This window comes from Hypanus sabinus, unplaced genomic scaffold (assembly GCF_030144855.1).
Source record: "Hypanus sabinus isolate sHypSab1 unplaced genomic scaffold, sHypSab1.hap1 scaffold_62, whole genome shotgun sequence".
NCBI classification, from domain to species: domain Eukaryota; kingdom Metazoa; phylum Chordata; class Chondrichthyes; order Myliobatiformes; family Dasyatidae; genus Hypanus; species Hypanus sabinus.
The window spans coordinates 128,216-143,796 of record NW_026781476.1 but is presented as its reverse complement, the minus strand read 5'-3'; the positions used below and the strand labels follow the sequence as shown (position 1 = coordinate 143,796).

Sequence of the window (15,581 nt, the reverse complement as noted above, 5' to 3'; positions counted from 1 at the left end):
CAGAACATCATTACCGGTTGAATCAGGGATCCCAGTCTCTGAAAAAGGGGATGGGAATCGAGCCCGTGAGTCTGTGACCTGGAGGTGGAGGAAAGGGGATCGGGGTAGATATGGTGTGGAAAAGTAGACATGTATCTGGTATAAATATGGAATAATGTGGGGAATGCGGCGTATGGGTCAGGCAGTGTGTGAGGGGAGAGGAGCAGAGACACCGGTTCAGGAGGGAGTCCCTCCACCCGTCACCTGATCCCGTTTCCTGTTCACGTTTTTCTGCAGATCTGCAGCATCTGTGGGTCACTGCTCTACGTGTACTTGCAGCTTCATCTTTCACCCGTTCATACAAGTCAGTGAGATCCGGATCTGTCACATCCTCTCGTTGTGGGTGGACAGTGTTTTTTTTCCCTGCAATATTTTCTGCATGTTTCATACACAGTTTCGACGTGCTGAAGTGCTGCCAACGTTTCTGGGTGTCTGACCCATTGATGTGAGAATTTAGCCATTTGTATTTATCTGAGTTTCTCAGAAATGTATAAAGTTTAATTCAGCTTCACTTCAGAATTTCCAAAGCAACAACCCAGTCAGTCAAATAGTTCCACAGAATTAAAAGTTTCTTAGATTTTTATTTTTTCTATTTTTGAACTATATATATATTCTTATTTTAAATCACAATTGTTAAAATCTTTTGTTAAGAATTAGGTTCTACTGCTACCACAGAGACAATAAATTTCATGGCACATTTCCCCTTTCATGAGTTATATTTCATGGGTTGAATTTCCCCTTGGGGATGAAGAAAGTATCTATCTATCTATCTATCTATCTATCTATCTATCTATCTATATGCCGGTGCTATTAAACTTGATTCTGATATTGATATGGGAGACCCACCACCGGTCACCTGATCCCAGTTACTGCAGATCGTAATGTGAGATTGAAGCATTTTCCATATATTTGCTTTCCACAGAAATGACAACAGTTCAGTTTCCTTCTGAGGTTCTGGAGCAGAAGCTCAGTCTGTCTAATATTTCCACAGAATTAAAATGGGGAAATTTGTTTATCATCATCACGTACTGAGCTATAGTGAAAATCTTGCCTGATGTACCATCCACACAGATCGATACATTACGACGGTACATTGAGCTGATATACAACAAAAAAATAACTGTAACGAAGCATTATGGCTGCAGAGACAGTGCAGTGCAGATAGACATATGGTGCAGGGTCACGTCGAGTTACATTGTGAGGCCGGGTCCATTTTATCATTCATTTGGCTTATAACTGCAGACAGGAAGCCACCTTTCAGCCTGGTGTTACGCACTTTAAGGCTTTTGAATCTCTCCACCAATGTGGGAGCGGGTTTACAGCAAAAATGTCCAGGTTGTGAGGGTCTTTGAGTACATGACCTGCTTTTCCGAGGGAGTGGAAGTGTAGGAAGAGTCCATGGAGTGGAGGCTTGTTTCTCTGATCTTCTCTGCTCTCCAAAGTTCTCTGCAGTTCCTTGCAGTCAGGGGCAGAGCAGTAGCCATACGAAGGTGTGAAGTATCGACAAGAAGCTCAGAGACCTCGGCCTTCATCCTGCCTTGTGTCGCTGGATCCTGGACTTGCTGTCAGGTCGCCGCAGGTGGTAAGAGTGGGCTCCATCTCCTCTGTCTCTCTGACCCTCAGGACACATAACCCAGAGGGTTGTCTCTTTGGCCTTTTCCTTTACTCTCTGTGCTCCCATGACTTGTGTTGCCACCCACAGCTCCAATCTGCTAATTAAATTTGCTGACAGCACTACATTGATTGGCCTAATCTCAAAAAATAACTTTCAATCGATCAAATACCTCCTGACAAGGCTCGGTCCAAACAAACTTTTCAACCTTCTTCAGGAGATTGGTCAGAGGAAGAGCGATAGCAGCCAAGTTCTTCCAGAACTTATGATAATATCCAACCATTCCCAGAAACCTTCTGAGAGCCTTCTTAGCAGTCAGAATAGGAACTTGAGAAATTGCCTGGTCTTTTGCCCGAACAGGAGCCAACTTGCTTTGACCTACAACATAGCCAAGACAGGTCACAGTGGCATGGCCATATTCACTCTTAGCCAAGTTAACTGTAAGTTTGTCCTGGGAAAGCCTGTCAAACAGCTTTTCTACTCAGGGTTATGCTCTTCCCAAGTGTCACTCCCTGTGACTAAGTCATCAATATAGGCATCTGTGTGTTCTAATCTCGAATTACAGAATCAATCATTCTCTGGAATGTTCCTGGAGCATTTTTCTTTCCAAAAGGTAAAACATTGTATTCATACAACCCAGATGGTGCCACAAATGCAGAAATTTCTCTACCTCTGTCCATCAATGGAACACACCAATACCCTTTCAACAGATCAATCTTTGTAAGATATTAGCTATTCCAACCTTATCGATGCAATCATCTATCCTAGGGATATGATAGGCATCTGTTTTTGTTCCTGCATTTGCCTTCCTATAATCAGTGCAAAATCTAGCACTGCCATCAGGTTTGGGCAGGGTGAGCTCCAACCTGATGCTGAAGGACTAATAATACCATTTTTCAGCATATATTCAATTCCTTGCTCAGCCTATTTACACTTTTCATGTTCATGCAATATGGGTGTTGTTTAATCGGTTTAGCTTGACCATTATCTATGCCGTGTACTGCGACTGTGGTTGTTTGGGAACATTGGGAAAAAAATCTTTCAACTTCAGAATTAATTCCGTCAGCTGTTGTTGTTGCTTTGGCTGCAGATCAGTCAACTTGTTAGCAATGTTTTCTGGAACTACCGAGTTCATTCATCTAACTGGGACCATGTTTGGCTTGTGAAAAGTCTCAGACGAGTCAATTGTTTCATTCTCAGGGTTACCAGATTCATATGTTTTGACAACAACACTCACAGATGGTGCCTGCTTCTCAAAATAAGGCTTTATTATATTTATATGTACCACCTGTGTTAGTTTACGTTGTTCAGGAGTTTTAATAACATAATTCACATCATTAAGTTGAGAGACTATTTGAAACGGTTCATTGAATTTCACCTGTAGTGGATTCATCAACATTGGAGATAAGGTAAGCACATTATCCCCCACCTGGTATTTTCTTTCGCAAGCCCGCTTATCAAACCAACACTTCATTTTGTTTTGAGAAATCTTTTAAGTTTTGTCTTTCTAGAATACAGGCTTCATGCAGTGTATTTTTGAACTTTAAAACATAGTCTAACAGGTTAACATGTACATCCCCATCAATCCACTGTTCCTTTAACAAGGTCAAAGGTCCCCTCACTCTGCGACCAAATACAAATTCAAATGGACTAAAGCCCAGTTAATCCTGTACCAACTCTTACTGTGAACAAAACCAAATACATTCCTTCATCCCAGTCTTTTTCATTTTCATCATGGTATGTCTTAATCATTGTTTTGAGGGCAGAATGAAATCTTTCCAAAGCCCCTTGTGATTCCAGATGGTATGCAGTTGATGTAATTTGTTTAGTTCCCAGTTCATAAACTACCTGCTGGAATAATCCAGATGTAAAATTACTTCCTTGATCAGACTGGATTTCTTTAGGCAAACCAGATAAAGTAAAAAACTTGGTAACAGCCATTGCCACAGTTTTAGCTTTAATATTTCTGAGAGCTATTGCCTCTGGGAATCTGGATGTAGTACACATAATAGTTAGCAGATACTGATGGCTAGCTTTAGTCTTTGGCAAAGGGCCATCACAATCCACTATAAATGTTGAAAACGGTTCACCGAATGCAGGTATAGACCACAGTGGGGCCACTGGTCTGACCTGATTAGGTTTACCCACAACTTGACAAGTGTGACAGGTTCTGCAAAAGGTAACAGCAACTTTCCACAAATTAGGCCAGTAGAATTATTTCATAATCCTGTTTACAGTTTCATTCACTCCAAGATGTCGACGTAAGGGCATACTGTAGGCCAAAGTTAAAATTTCAGCCCGATAAACTTTAGGAACTACAACTTGGTGTACAATTGCCCATTCCTCACTCGCTGGTATAGTAGGTGGCCTCCACTTCCTCATTAACACTCCATCCTTGAGATAATACCCTACTGGCACTTTCTTAATCTCATTATCTGAGAGAGCTGTTTCTTTTGAAGCTTCAATCTCAGGGTCTTGGTTCTGTTCTGCTATAATCTCCTTCCTAGACAGGGATAAATCTTTCTCATCAGACTTACGACCTGAATCCTGTTGAAACAATGAAGGTAGAAAAGTCCCTGACGAGTCATCATAACCTGAATCCGGATTTTGGCTATCATGGGTATCAGAATCATGCTGCACAGAACTCACTGCATCGGCAGACTTTTTAGCCATACTTCGAGTTCCTGGGCAGGAAGGATAAATGGTAAAACCCATCTGTGGGTCGACAGTGGTTGGCTTAGTTGTCAACAGCACTGCAGGAACAACTTTATCATTTGCCAGGTCATTCCCTAACAGCAAAGTAACATCTTCCACTGGTAAACTGGAGCACAATCCTATCTCAACAGGTCCTGAAACCTATCCTGATTATAAAGTTACCTTGTGCAACAGCACGGAAACAACACCGCCCCCAAAGCCTTGAATAAGATTTAACCCACCAGTGTTAGACTCATCACCAAACTTTAGAACACTGTCTAATGCAAGTGACTGAGAAGCCCCAGTATCTCGAAGAATTTTCACTGGTACTGGGGTTGATTCTTCATTTACTAATACAAACCCATCTGACATAAAATGATCGAACACCTTCTTAACTCGGTCAGACCTCTCAGTCCTTAACTGAGCCTCAACAGAATATTCAGAACCCTGTGGGTTTATAGGTGCTTCAACATACTGACCACGGGCATTTGGGACTGCCACCTTTTCCATGTTCTTCTTCAGGACAGAACAATTAGCCATCACATGACCAGCTTTCTTACAATAGTAACAAGCAAGACCAGAATATTTCACCTTCAACTGTTTCCCTTCATCCTTACTCTTGTCACTAGTCCCAGCTTTAATTTCTGGTTTACCCTGGTGATCCCTGCTACTCTTTTGGAAGCTCTTATTCGGGGTAAACTTAACCTTATGAGTTAAAGCAAACATCTGCTAATCTAGCAGACTCCTGCAAAGTGGCAGCATCATTTTCATCTAAATATCTCTTTATGTCATCATAGACGCACCTTTTGAATTCTTCTATTAAAACCAACTCTTTCTATCTGTAAAAATCATCATTTATATTTTTATATGTGCACCAGCGGTCAAAACACACAAACTTCTCAGAAGCAAATTCCATGTAAGTCTGTTTCATAGATTTCCTCCAATTTCTAAGCCTTTGTAAGCTTCTGGAACCAACACATAAGCTTTGAGCACAGCCTGTTTCACAATGACATAATCAGCTGCATTTTCAATTGATAGGGCAGAATGTGTGTGTTGAGCCTTGCCCTTAATTATACTTTGTAACTAAAGAGTCCAGCTTCCTTTCGACCGCTTTTGACTTTCAGCCACTTTCTCAAAAGGCTGGAAGTATTTACCTACGTCGGTTTCATCAAATGGAGGGACCAATTTAACTTCCTGGCTGGCAATAAATGGTACAACCAACTCCTTTGAGACAGCAACTTCTTTCTTGAGCCTTAACTTATCTGTCAGAACATGCCTCTGTCTTTTTCCTTCTTCCCTCTGTTTGTCTGCTTCCTCAGCTTCAAAACACCTTTTTTTCTGCTTCCTCCCTCTGTTTGTCTGCCTCTCTAGCATCAAACCCCCTCTGTCTCTTTTTCTTCAGCCTCTAATCTAAGTACATCAGTCCTCAATTGTTCTAGTTGTAACTGGATCTCCTCTTTACTCACAGGAAACCTCTTTAACACTTCCTTATCAAATACCTTCATAGATATATAGTGCTCAACTATTTTCCTTTGAATTTCTGGCTTTCTCATAGTTCCCTGTGGCGTCTGCAATTCGCAGCCGCACCATCAGCCGGGCCTATTAAAGTGTCCTGTAGCCGACCGTCCTCCTGATAACCTGGGAAACGACTCAGTGGCTGCATGACACCAGCCTATGTAGATGGGGCTGGATAATTGGGTTCTGCTACAGCCAGAGGGGTGTTCTCTGGAGCTACGTCATTTATGGCATATTTTTTAAAGGAGAGGAATGTTTTCTGTCCCATGCAATTTACTATTGAATGGCCAGCATCCAATATAAGCCCACAACCAGGAACTGAGTGGTGTCTCTAGGTCTGAGGAGTATTTCGCTGCGTTGTTGTAACCCAGTTTTGTTCTGTTTAGCTGATTCAAGTTTAGAATCTAGAACAATTCTGTTGAGTTTATAAACATTTTGGGTAATAAAACCCCTATTTTTTCACCTTTACCTGCTCTCCCAGTTTTATGCTTACCCTGCTCCTTCACACCCCCTTACCTCATTGAGGTTCAATCGTCAGCAATTCATTCTTTTTAGCGTTTCCTAATACCTCAGGGGTTGGTGCTTCCAGAATTATATAAATATCCATTGCTGCTGATTTCCACACACAAATAAATCAAAAGGGATCACCCCATTCAACTCGATAATTAATCGATCAATATTTCCCCAAGTTTGTTCATATCCCGGACGCAGGATGCAATTTTGTTATGAACCGTAACGCTTTAGAAACAAACCAGCAGCAATAGACTACACCTGGAGTCTGGTTTTGATGTTAAAACCACTATCTTTATTAATAACTACTTATAATATTGTAATTTAAACAAGACAAACAGAAGTTAACAGTGTTATGTGAATAAATGTGTGTAAATATAACTCCCAAACTACTGAGCACGGGGGAAACAAGGAGTCTTGAGATAGTAAAGTGTGAAAGCTCAGTTCATCCACGGAATAGGTGATGAGGGAGATATTTGTAATCCGGGGTAAATGTCAAGAGAAGGCAATTATGTCGAATTCCACAGGTTCCATGGTGGTAAAGCGAGAGAATAATCGCTGTAGATTTTATCCATCGTCATTCCAAATCCAAATACGAATTATCACCAAAAGCAAATTGTCACAAGGGGTATCGTCACCACACCCAGGCAAGGGATAACACATCAGTGGTCTTCACATGATACCCCAAATCAGATCCACTCCTATGGATCAAACGAGGTGACAACCACACATTCGATGTACGATGAATCGATAATTAACCCACCATTGTGGGCATAGGAAAGTTCCAAAGATTGACCCTTGGCCTCCAGTTCCCTGGTTTCGATCCTTCCATTTTTCCTCCTTCGTCTCCGTCTGACTCTGAGTGTCTGTGTCCTCAGTTAAAACTAAACAAGTTGTGAGCGATGTAAACAAGCTGCAAGTCAGACTGATTCACCTTCTTAATCTGTCTCTCTCTTAAAATGACAGTCCACAGCAAACAAAACCCAGGGATTCATAACAACAGCCACTCCCCATTGTGAACTGACTGGTGTGCCAGTAATTGGGATGACTGAGTGAATCCTTTCCCACAGACTGAGCACGTGAACGGCTTCTACCCAGTGTGAACTCGCTGATGATTCTGTAGTTTGGATGACTGAGTGAATCCTTTCCCACAGACTGAGCACGTGTACGGCTTCTCCACAGTGTGAACTCTCTGATGTACCTTCAGTTTTGTTGAGCAAGTGAATCTCTTCCCACAGACTGAGCACGCGAACGGCTTCTCCACAGTGTGAACTCTCTGATGTACCTTCAGTTTTGTTGAGCAAGTGAATCTCTTCCCACAGACTGAGCAGGTGAATGGCCTCTCCCCAGTGTGAACTCGCTGATGTACCAGTAGGTTGGATGATTGAGTGAATCCCTTCCCACAGTCTAAGCAGGTGTACGGCTTCTCCCCAGTGTGAACTCTCTGATGTACCTTCAGTTTAGATGAGCAGGTGAATCTCATCCCGCAGTCTGAGCAGGTGAACGGCTTCTCCCCAGTGTGAACTCGCTGATGAATCTGCAGTATGGATGACTGAGTGAATCCTTTCCCACATTCTGAGCAGGTAAATGGCTTCTCCACAGTGTGAACTCGCTGGTGTCTCTGTAGGTGGGATGACAGTGTAAATCCCTTCCCACATTCTGAGCAGGTGAATGGCTTCTCTCCAGTGTGACTTCGCAGATGTCTCTGTCGGTGGGATGACAGTGTGAATCCTTTCCCACAGACTGAGCAGGTGAACAGCCTCTCCCCAGAGTGAACTCGCTGATGTACCAGTAGGTTGGATGACTGAGTGAATCCCTTCCCACAGACTGAGCAGGTGAATGGCCTCTCCCCAGTGTGAACTCGCTGATGTACCAGTAGGTCAGATGACTCACTGAATCTCTTCCCACAGACCGAGCAAGTGAACGGCTTCTCCCCAGTGTGAACTCGATGGTGTCTCTGTAGGTGGGACGACAGTGTGAATCCCTTCCCACAGTCTGAGCAGGTGAATGGCCGCTTCCCGGTATGAACTTGCTGGTGTGCCATTTGGTCAGATGACCGAGAGAATCCCTTCCCTGAAATTCAGCAGATGACCAGCCTCGGCCCAGTGTGATCGGACTGGTCTGTCCGCAGGTGGGATGCCAAATAGAACCCTTTCTCACACACAGAACAGATGAATGGCCTTGCCCAGTGGGAACTTGCTGATGTACCTTCAACTGAGATAACCGAGTGAAACCATTCCCACAGTCTGAGCAGGAAGGATGGTCGATTGAATCCCTTGCTCCACTTCTTAAATATCGGGACAGAGACAGCAAAATTGCCGTGCCGTATCTGAGATTCGTGGAGACAAATTCCTTCTCGTTTTTAACCTGTAAAAAGATTTACATAATCCATCAATTGGTTTAGGACAACATCTGAGATGAAATTACTTGAGTTGCCGAGGTTTGATCTCGTATCACACTGTTACAGTGATGTTAAACCCAAGTTGGACAAAGAAATCATCTCCTGACTGTGCACAGTGCTGGTATCTGGAATGACCATCAATTCTCTGATGCTCTTCCTGTCTCTATAAGAATGGGGCATTTCTGCCATCTCGAATTTGTGCCTTGGCTCAGTTTGACTCTCTCTAATGCTCGTATTCCCTATTCCTGCTGAGCAGCACGGGTGCCTGGCCCCACAGTATCTGAAACGCAAATAGTCTTTCTTGTCGTGCTGCTGGGAATTCTTTTATGTATTATTAACTTAAAGTGCCACCGTTTTAACGCCATATAAAAAATTCCTGCTGAGATGAATGGTTGGTCCACACAGCTGTTACAAGTTCATAGAGTACATATTAGAATTATTTCAGGATCCTGTCACAGTCGTAGAAAAATACAAAACAGAAACAGGCCCTATGTGCCATCGAGTTTGTGTTGAACCATTTAAACTGCCCAGTCCCATACCCCTGCCATCCAGGAACCTATTAAAAACCTCTTAAATGTTGAAATCGAGCTCACATACACCTAAAAAAGGCTCTAAGCATAAACAAGGAAATTATGCAAACAACATTTCCAGAAAAGTTGGGATATTTTCCAAAATGCAATAAAAACAGAAATCTCTGATATGTTAATTCACATTTACCCTTATTTTACTGACAAAAGTACAAAGAAAAGATTTGCAATAGTTTTACTGAACAACTTAATTGTAGTTTGTAAATACACAAATGTAGAATTTGATGGCTGCAACACAAACACACTCAACAAAAGTTGGGACAGAGGCATGATTACCATTGTGTTACATTACCCTTTCCTTTTAATAACATTTTTGAATCGTTTTGGAACTGAGGATACTAATTGCAGTAGATTTGCAATTGGAAATTTTGTCCATTCTTGCTTGATGTAAGACTTCAGCTGCTCAACAGTCCGTGGTCTCCGTTGTCTGATTCTCCTCTTCAAGATGCGCCATATGTTTTCAATAGGATATAGATCTGGACTGGCAGCAGGCCAGTCAAGCACACGCACTCTGTGTCTGCAAAGCCACGCTGTTGTAGCCCGTGCGGAATGTGGTCTGGCATCGTCCTGCTGAAATAAGCATGGACGTCCCGGGAAGTGACGTCGCCCTGATGGCAACATATGTCTCTCTAAAATCCTAATATATGCCTCAGTCAGTGTTACCTTCACATACATGAAACTCACCCATGCCGTGGGCACTGATGCACCCCCATACCATCACAGATGCTGGCTTTTGTACCTTTCTCTGATAACAATCAGAATGGTCGTTTTCACCTTTGGCATGGAGAACTCAATGCCCGTTTTTTTTCTTAAAACTAGCTGAAATATGGACTCATCTGACCACAGTTCCACAGTCTTTCAGTCCATCTGAGATGAGCTCAGGCCCAGAGAACTTGCTGGCGTTTCTGCATAGAGTTGATGTATGGCTTCCTCCTTGAGTAATACAGTTTCAAGTTGAATTTCCGGATGGAGCGACGGACTGCATTAAGTGACAATGGTTTTCCGAAGTACTCCCAAGGCCAGATGGCTACAATTGTCACAATAGCATGACTGTTTTTTAGGCAGTGCCGCCTGAGGGCTTGAAGATCACGTGCATTCAACAGTGGTTTCCGACCTTGCCCTTCACGCACTGAGATGTCTCTGAATTCTCTGAATCTTTTCACAATATTATGTACTGTAGATATTGAAAGACCTAAATTCTCTCATGAATTTTGGCACAAAGGGGTGAGCCACGACCCATCCTTGCTTGCAAAGACTGAGCCTTTGATGGACGCTACTTTTATACACAGTCATGATAACTCACCTGCTACCAATTAGCCTGCTTCATGTGGAGTCTTCCAAACCGGTGTTACTTGAATATTCTGTGCACTTTTCAATCTTATTTTAACTCTGTCCCAACTTTTGTTGAGTCTGTTGCAGCCATCAAATTCTAAATTTGTGTATTTTTACAAAATACAATTAAGTTGGTCAGTAAAACTATAGAAAATCTTTTCTTTGTTCTTTTGTCAGTTAAATAAAGGTTCACGTGAATTAACATATCACAGATTTTTGTTTTTATTGCATTTTAGAAAATATCTCAACTTTTTTGGAAATGGAGTTTGTACACTGCTTTGAGGATTTGTTGGAAGTATACAGAATTATAAGGGTATAGATAGAGGTATTTGCAAGCAGCATTTTCCACTGATGTTGGGTGGGCTGACAAGCAGAGGTCATGGGTAAGTGACTTCACCATTTATACAATACAATACAGGCCCTTCGGCCTACAATGCTGTGCCACATATTACTTACTTTTGAAATTACCTAGAGTTTCCCATAGTCCTCTATTTTTCTGCGCACCATGTACCAGAAGCCTCTTAAAAGACACGATTGCATCCGCCTTCATCACAGTCGCCGGCAGCCCATTCCAGACACTCATCACTCTGCGTAAAGAAACTCAGCCCTCGTGGTGATATCACGTGCCAGGACGTGACTGGACAGAGTTCTGAGAATGCGCAGAAATGAAGAATGATCGAGAAGCATGGCAGTGTAAAACGTGGTTTTGTTGCTGTTAAATAAAAGGTCAATTCTTCCCTAATATAGTTTGTTATGAGTAACCCACGGTCCGTATAAAGAACACAACACCCCTGACATCTCCTTCGTACCTGCTTCCAAGCACCTTAAAACTGTGCCCTCTCCACGGGTTTTCTCTTGTTTGTGATTGGAGGTAGAACAAAGAAGATTTTCTCAACTGGTGATGTAAAAGATTTTGTTCTCTTTCGCCGAGTTCCTAATCCTTGCATTTAAATAGCTGGATCTCAGCTCTGTTTGAGAGATCCATCGGTTCCCATTCCCTCAGCAGCCGGAAGCTTCCCAGGGCCTGTGTACGGATCGTGGGGCTGAGAGAAGGGGAAGACAGCAGGACTGTCCCGGGATTGCGGGTCACGGTGTCCGGCATCAGAGCAATTGTTCCACACTCGGTGTTTAAGATAGCCGCCCGTAGATTCATTCTTACCTTGAACGCTCCTGCTGAGTCCTTTTGTATACAGCGCGCATGCGATCTGAATACGTCAACAACCTTGACGCCTGCGCATTTGATTGGTGGTTCAGAGGCAGAGAAATTTTAAACGCACTGTTTTATGGGTAATCACGGTGCCATAAAAAGTTCCTGCAAGCACCGGTTTTATGTCCACACCTCAGGGTTTTTTCTGTGTAGAAAACTCAGCAGCTCTTTTAACGTAGAAAGCGGCTCCCAAAAACAATATCAACAGGCATTCTGTTTATCTAATACCGAAGTACAACCCTCTTACAAATGAAGATATAAAACACAAACGATTCTGCAGTTGCTAGAAATACAGACACACACACACACAAACCCACAATGCTGGAGGAACTGTGCAGTTCAGGCAGCAACTAAGCAGAGGAGTCCACAGTCTAGGCATGCTGAAGGGCTCGGCCTAAACGTTGTCTATTTATTCCTCTCCACATTTTCTGCCTGATATGTTGATTTCCTCCAGTATTTTGCAGAAATTGACCACTTTTTTTTCAATCAAGCAGTTTCCAAATGTGTCTGATCTTTCATTTGTAGCCACATCCTGCAGGTTTGGTTTGTCTTCTTCCTCCTCCTTGTAAACTCCAGGCCCCATCTCTTTCTGGAGCCCCAAATCCCTGACTGGCAAATTGGTTTCAGACTCTGCTCCATTCACTCGCTAGTCTGCTGTCAGACTTCAGAGGTGCATTGTAACAACCCAGCAGTTCGAAGCGAAGACCTTTGAAATTAGTGAGAATGACCTAAAACATTGAAAAGAGTGGGGAAGAAGGAGTTTAACCATCTTCGTCCGGAGCCCTGAACAACGTCACAACCACAGTGAGCTCATCGTCTTGTTCAGCCCGGAGACAATCATGCAGGAAATTCATGCAGGTGTATAAGATGATGAGAGGCATTGGTCGTGTAGATAGTCAGAGGCTTTTTCCCCAGGGCATAAACGGCTAACACGAGGGGGAATAGGTTTAAGCTGCTTGGAGGTAGGTACAGGGGAGGCGTCAGAGCCAAGTTTTTTTTTAAACAGAGAGTGATGTCTGTGTGGAATGTACCGCCAGCGTCGGTAGAGGCGGATAAAATAGGATCTTTTAAGAGACGCTTAGATAGGTACATGGAGCTTAGGAAATAGGTGGCTATGCGGTAGGGTAATTCTAGACAGTTAAGAGACTAAGTTACATGGTCGGTACGATATTGTGGGCCAAAGCATCAGTAATATGTTGTAGATTTCTATGTTTCTGTGAAATTCAAGGGAAATCTCCTATCCCACGGAGTAGTGACTAGTTGCAATCTGTCATCTCAGGGAGGGTGAGAGGGGAACGGCAGGGATAGATTTTCATATACTGATATGGAACAGAAAAATGGACAGGGACCAGCTGGGCCGAGTGGTCTCTCAAGTGAGACACGGGATTTGATACAAACTGATTTATCTTTCACAGCTCCACAATATTAAACACCAGTCTAGTTTAAGGCTAACATCAGCAGAACGGACTCCTCCAATGCTCAGTGACCAGGGTTCAGTCCTGGGTGCGATGAGCAGCCGCAAGAACTGCAGAATCTGACAGTAACAGTCCCTCATGAACCCGCAGCTGCCTTCAGTCACCGTGATGGTTAAACATTTAACACGAAGCTGATTTGAACTTCCTCCCTGATGTGAAGTTGCTGGTGTTGCAGCAGCTGGGATGATTGAGTAAAACTCTTTGCTCACTCCGGACAGAAATGTGGCCTCTATTTATTGCGAACTCACCGGAGCATCACAAGGTGGATTAACTGAATGAGTCTCTTCACACACACGGAGCAGGTGAACGGCCGCTTCCCAGTGCGAAGCTGTTAGTGTATCTGCGATGGCCGACTGAATCCCTTCCAAAATGAGAGCCAGTGAATGAGGTCACAGTGCTATAACGTCATGGCGATGTATCCAATCAGTTCACGGACATGGACACGTGATCGGGCTCTCCTTGTCGCGAGTGGGGCGCTGTCTTCTCCAGCATCTCCGCCTCCACATTCAAGAATCGGCGGCTTTCAAGCGCTGGTGAACTGACAGATACAGCGGAACTAACGTGTTGTTGTGTTTGTGATTCCCATAGACAAATCCTTTGCCTTTTCTACACTGTTAAAAGCTTACAAAGCACGTTGGAGGGTGAAGGACAACACTTCAACTCAGTTAATTTTACTCTCCATGGTGGCTTCTGAAAAAAACTGTCACAACTCAGAACAAGTTGGAGGAACAAGACTTCATCTTCTAACAGGCTACAGTTCCGGCATCAGGCACAATATCAAATTCTCCGCTTCCCTCTCTGTATCAAAATGGATCATTCCTCCGCTTCATCAGTCTGTGACTTGGCTCAGTCTGTCTGTCTCCTTCGCATTCTGAGCATGCGCCACACACCCACTGAGATCATATTTTATTTACACGGCTGTGACCAGAGACTTTCTGATTATTATGTCCCTCCTGGCATTTGACGGTGGTAAACTCAGAGTCAGCAATGGTATTGACCCTCAGGAGTAGGTGATTAGGCTTTTTCGTTGGAGATCGATAAACTGCCGGTAGTGTGTGTCTGGATGAGTGGGTCATTTTCAGACTGGAAGGAGGTAGCGTTTGGAGTACCCCAGAGATCAGTCCCTGACCACAGTTGTTCACAGTTTAATGTCCTGGCGGAGGCAGCGAGATGTGAGATGCCCCAGTCTGCTGGTGACGCAGAAAGAGTGGAGTTGAGGGAGGGGAGGCTATTCACATGCAATTTCGTAGTTTGCAATCAGTACATAGTGCACTGTGGGGCTGCAGTGGCAGGTTCCAATCTGCTAATTAGATTTGCTGACCACAGTACATTGATCCGCCGGATCCCAAATAATAACGAGGCAGCCGACAGAGAAGAAGTCATCACCCCGACATAGTCATGTCAAGAAAACAACCTCTCCCTCATTGTAACGAAAACAAAGGAGCTGGTTGTGGATTACAGGAGGAATGGAGACAGGGATCAAATTCAACATTTCCAAGTCTGTTATTGACACAAATGCACATTTTAGTATTGATCATGACACAATGTATTTTAAATATCGTTAATGACATAAAACATATTTACAGATTGTTACTGACAGAGAATCGTATAATTTGTGTTCCGTGTGTTATCTGAATGTACTTGCCTGTGATGCTGCAACAAGTCAGTGTTTCTCTGTTCCTGTACCTTCTCGTACTTGAGCACTTGGCAATAAATTCAACAGGACCTGAGAAATCTCAGTGAGATTTGATTAGTGATGATCATCTTGGCAGCTCGATAGGTCGAATGTATGAGACAGTACACTGTTGAATGCAAAACCCTGAACAGTGTCGATGATCAGAGGGATCTTAGACTCCAAGTTCATCGCTCCCTGAAAGAGACTGCACAGATTGATCCGGTGGTTAAGAAGGCAAATGACATGGTTGTCCTTATTAGTTGAAGCACTGAGTTCAAAAGTCGGGAAGTTGTGTTGCGGCTGTTACGAGCCTGCGGTCGTACTGTGACTGTTTCTTTAAGAGCGCCGGCGTGAGGAGGCGGGACTATGACGTCAGTCACAGGCTGACAGCGCTGACTGTGGACTGAACCATCTGAGAGAGAGAGCGATCTGCAGACAGGCAGTCGGCCAGTCTAAAGAGAGAGAGAGACTGGAAAAGCTGATCGCTTCAGTTAGTCGCAGCTGAGGCTTGGAACTCTCCTGTGCCCACAAGAG

At 43.5% G+C, this 15,581-nt stretch overlaps 1 protein-coding gene across 4 annotated transcripts; it reads right to left on the bottom strand.

Annotated features, from left to right (window-relative positions):
- Positions 1-6,416: 6,416 nt before the first annotated feature.
- LOC132389669 (oocyte zinc finger protein XlCOF6-like) lies at positions 6,417-12,150 on the bottom strand. Of its 4 annotated transcripts, none has more exons than XM_059962212.1 (2): positions 11,147-12,150; positions 6,417-8,737 (listed from the first exon to the last, which is right to left on the bottom strand). In XM_059962212.1, the coding sequence occupies exon 2, from the start codon at positions 8,412-8,414 to the stop codon at positions 7,461-7,463; it is 954 nt and encodes a 317-aa protein (XP_059818195.1). In that variant the 5' UTR covers positions 8,415-8,737; positions 11,147-12,150; the 3' UTR covers positions 6,417-7,460. The 4 variants fall into 4 exon arrangements, with proteins under 4 accessions (XP_059818195.1, XP_059818196.1, XP_059818197.1 ...); XM_059962213.1 differs by having other exon boundaries at positions 11,159-12,150; XM_059962214.1 differs by having other exon boundaries at positions 11,850-12,150.
- Positions 12,151-15,581: the final 3,431 nt, after the last annotated feature.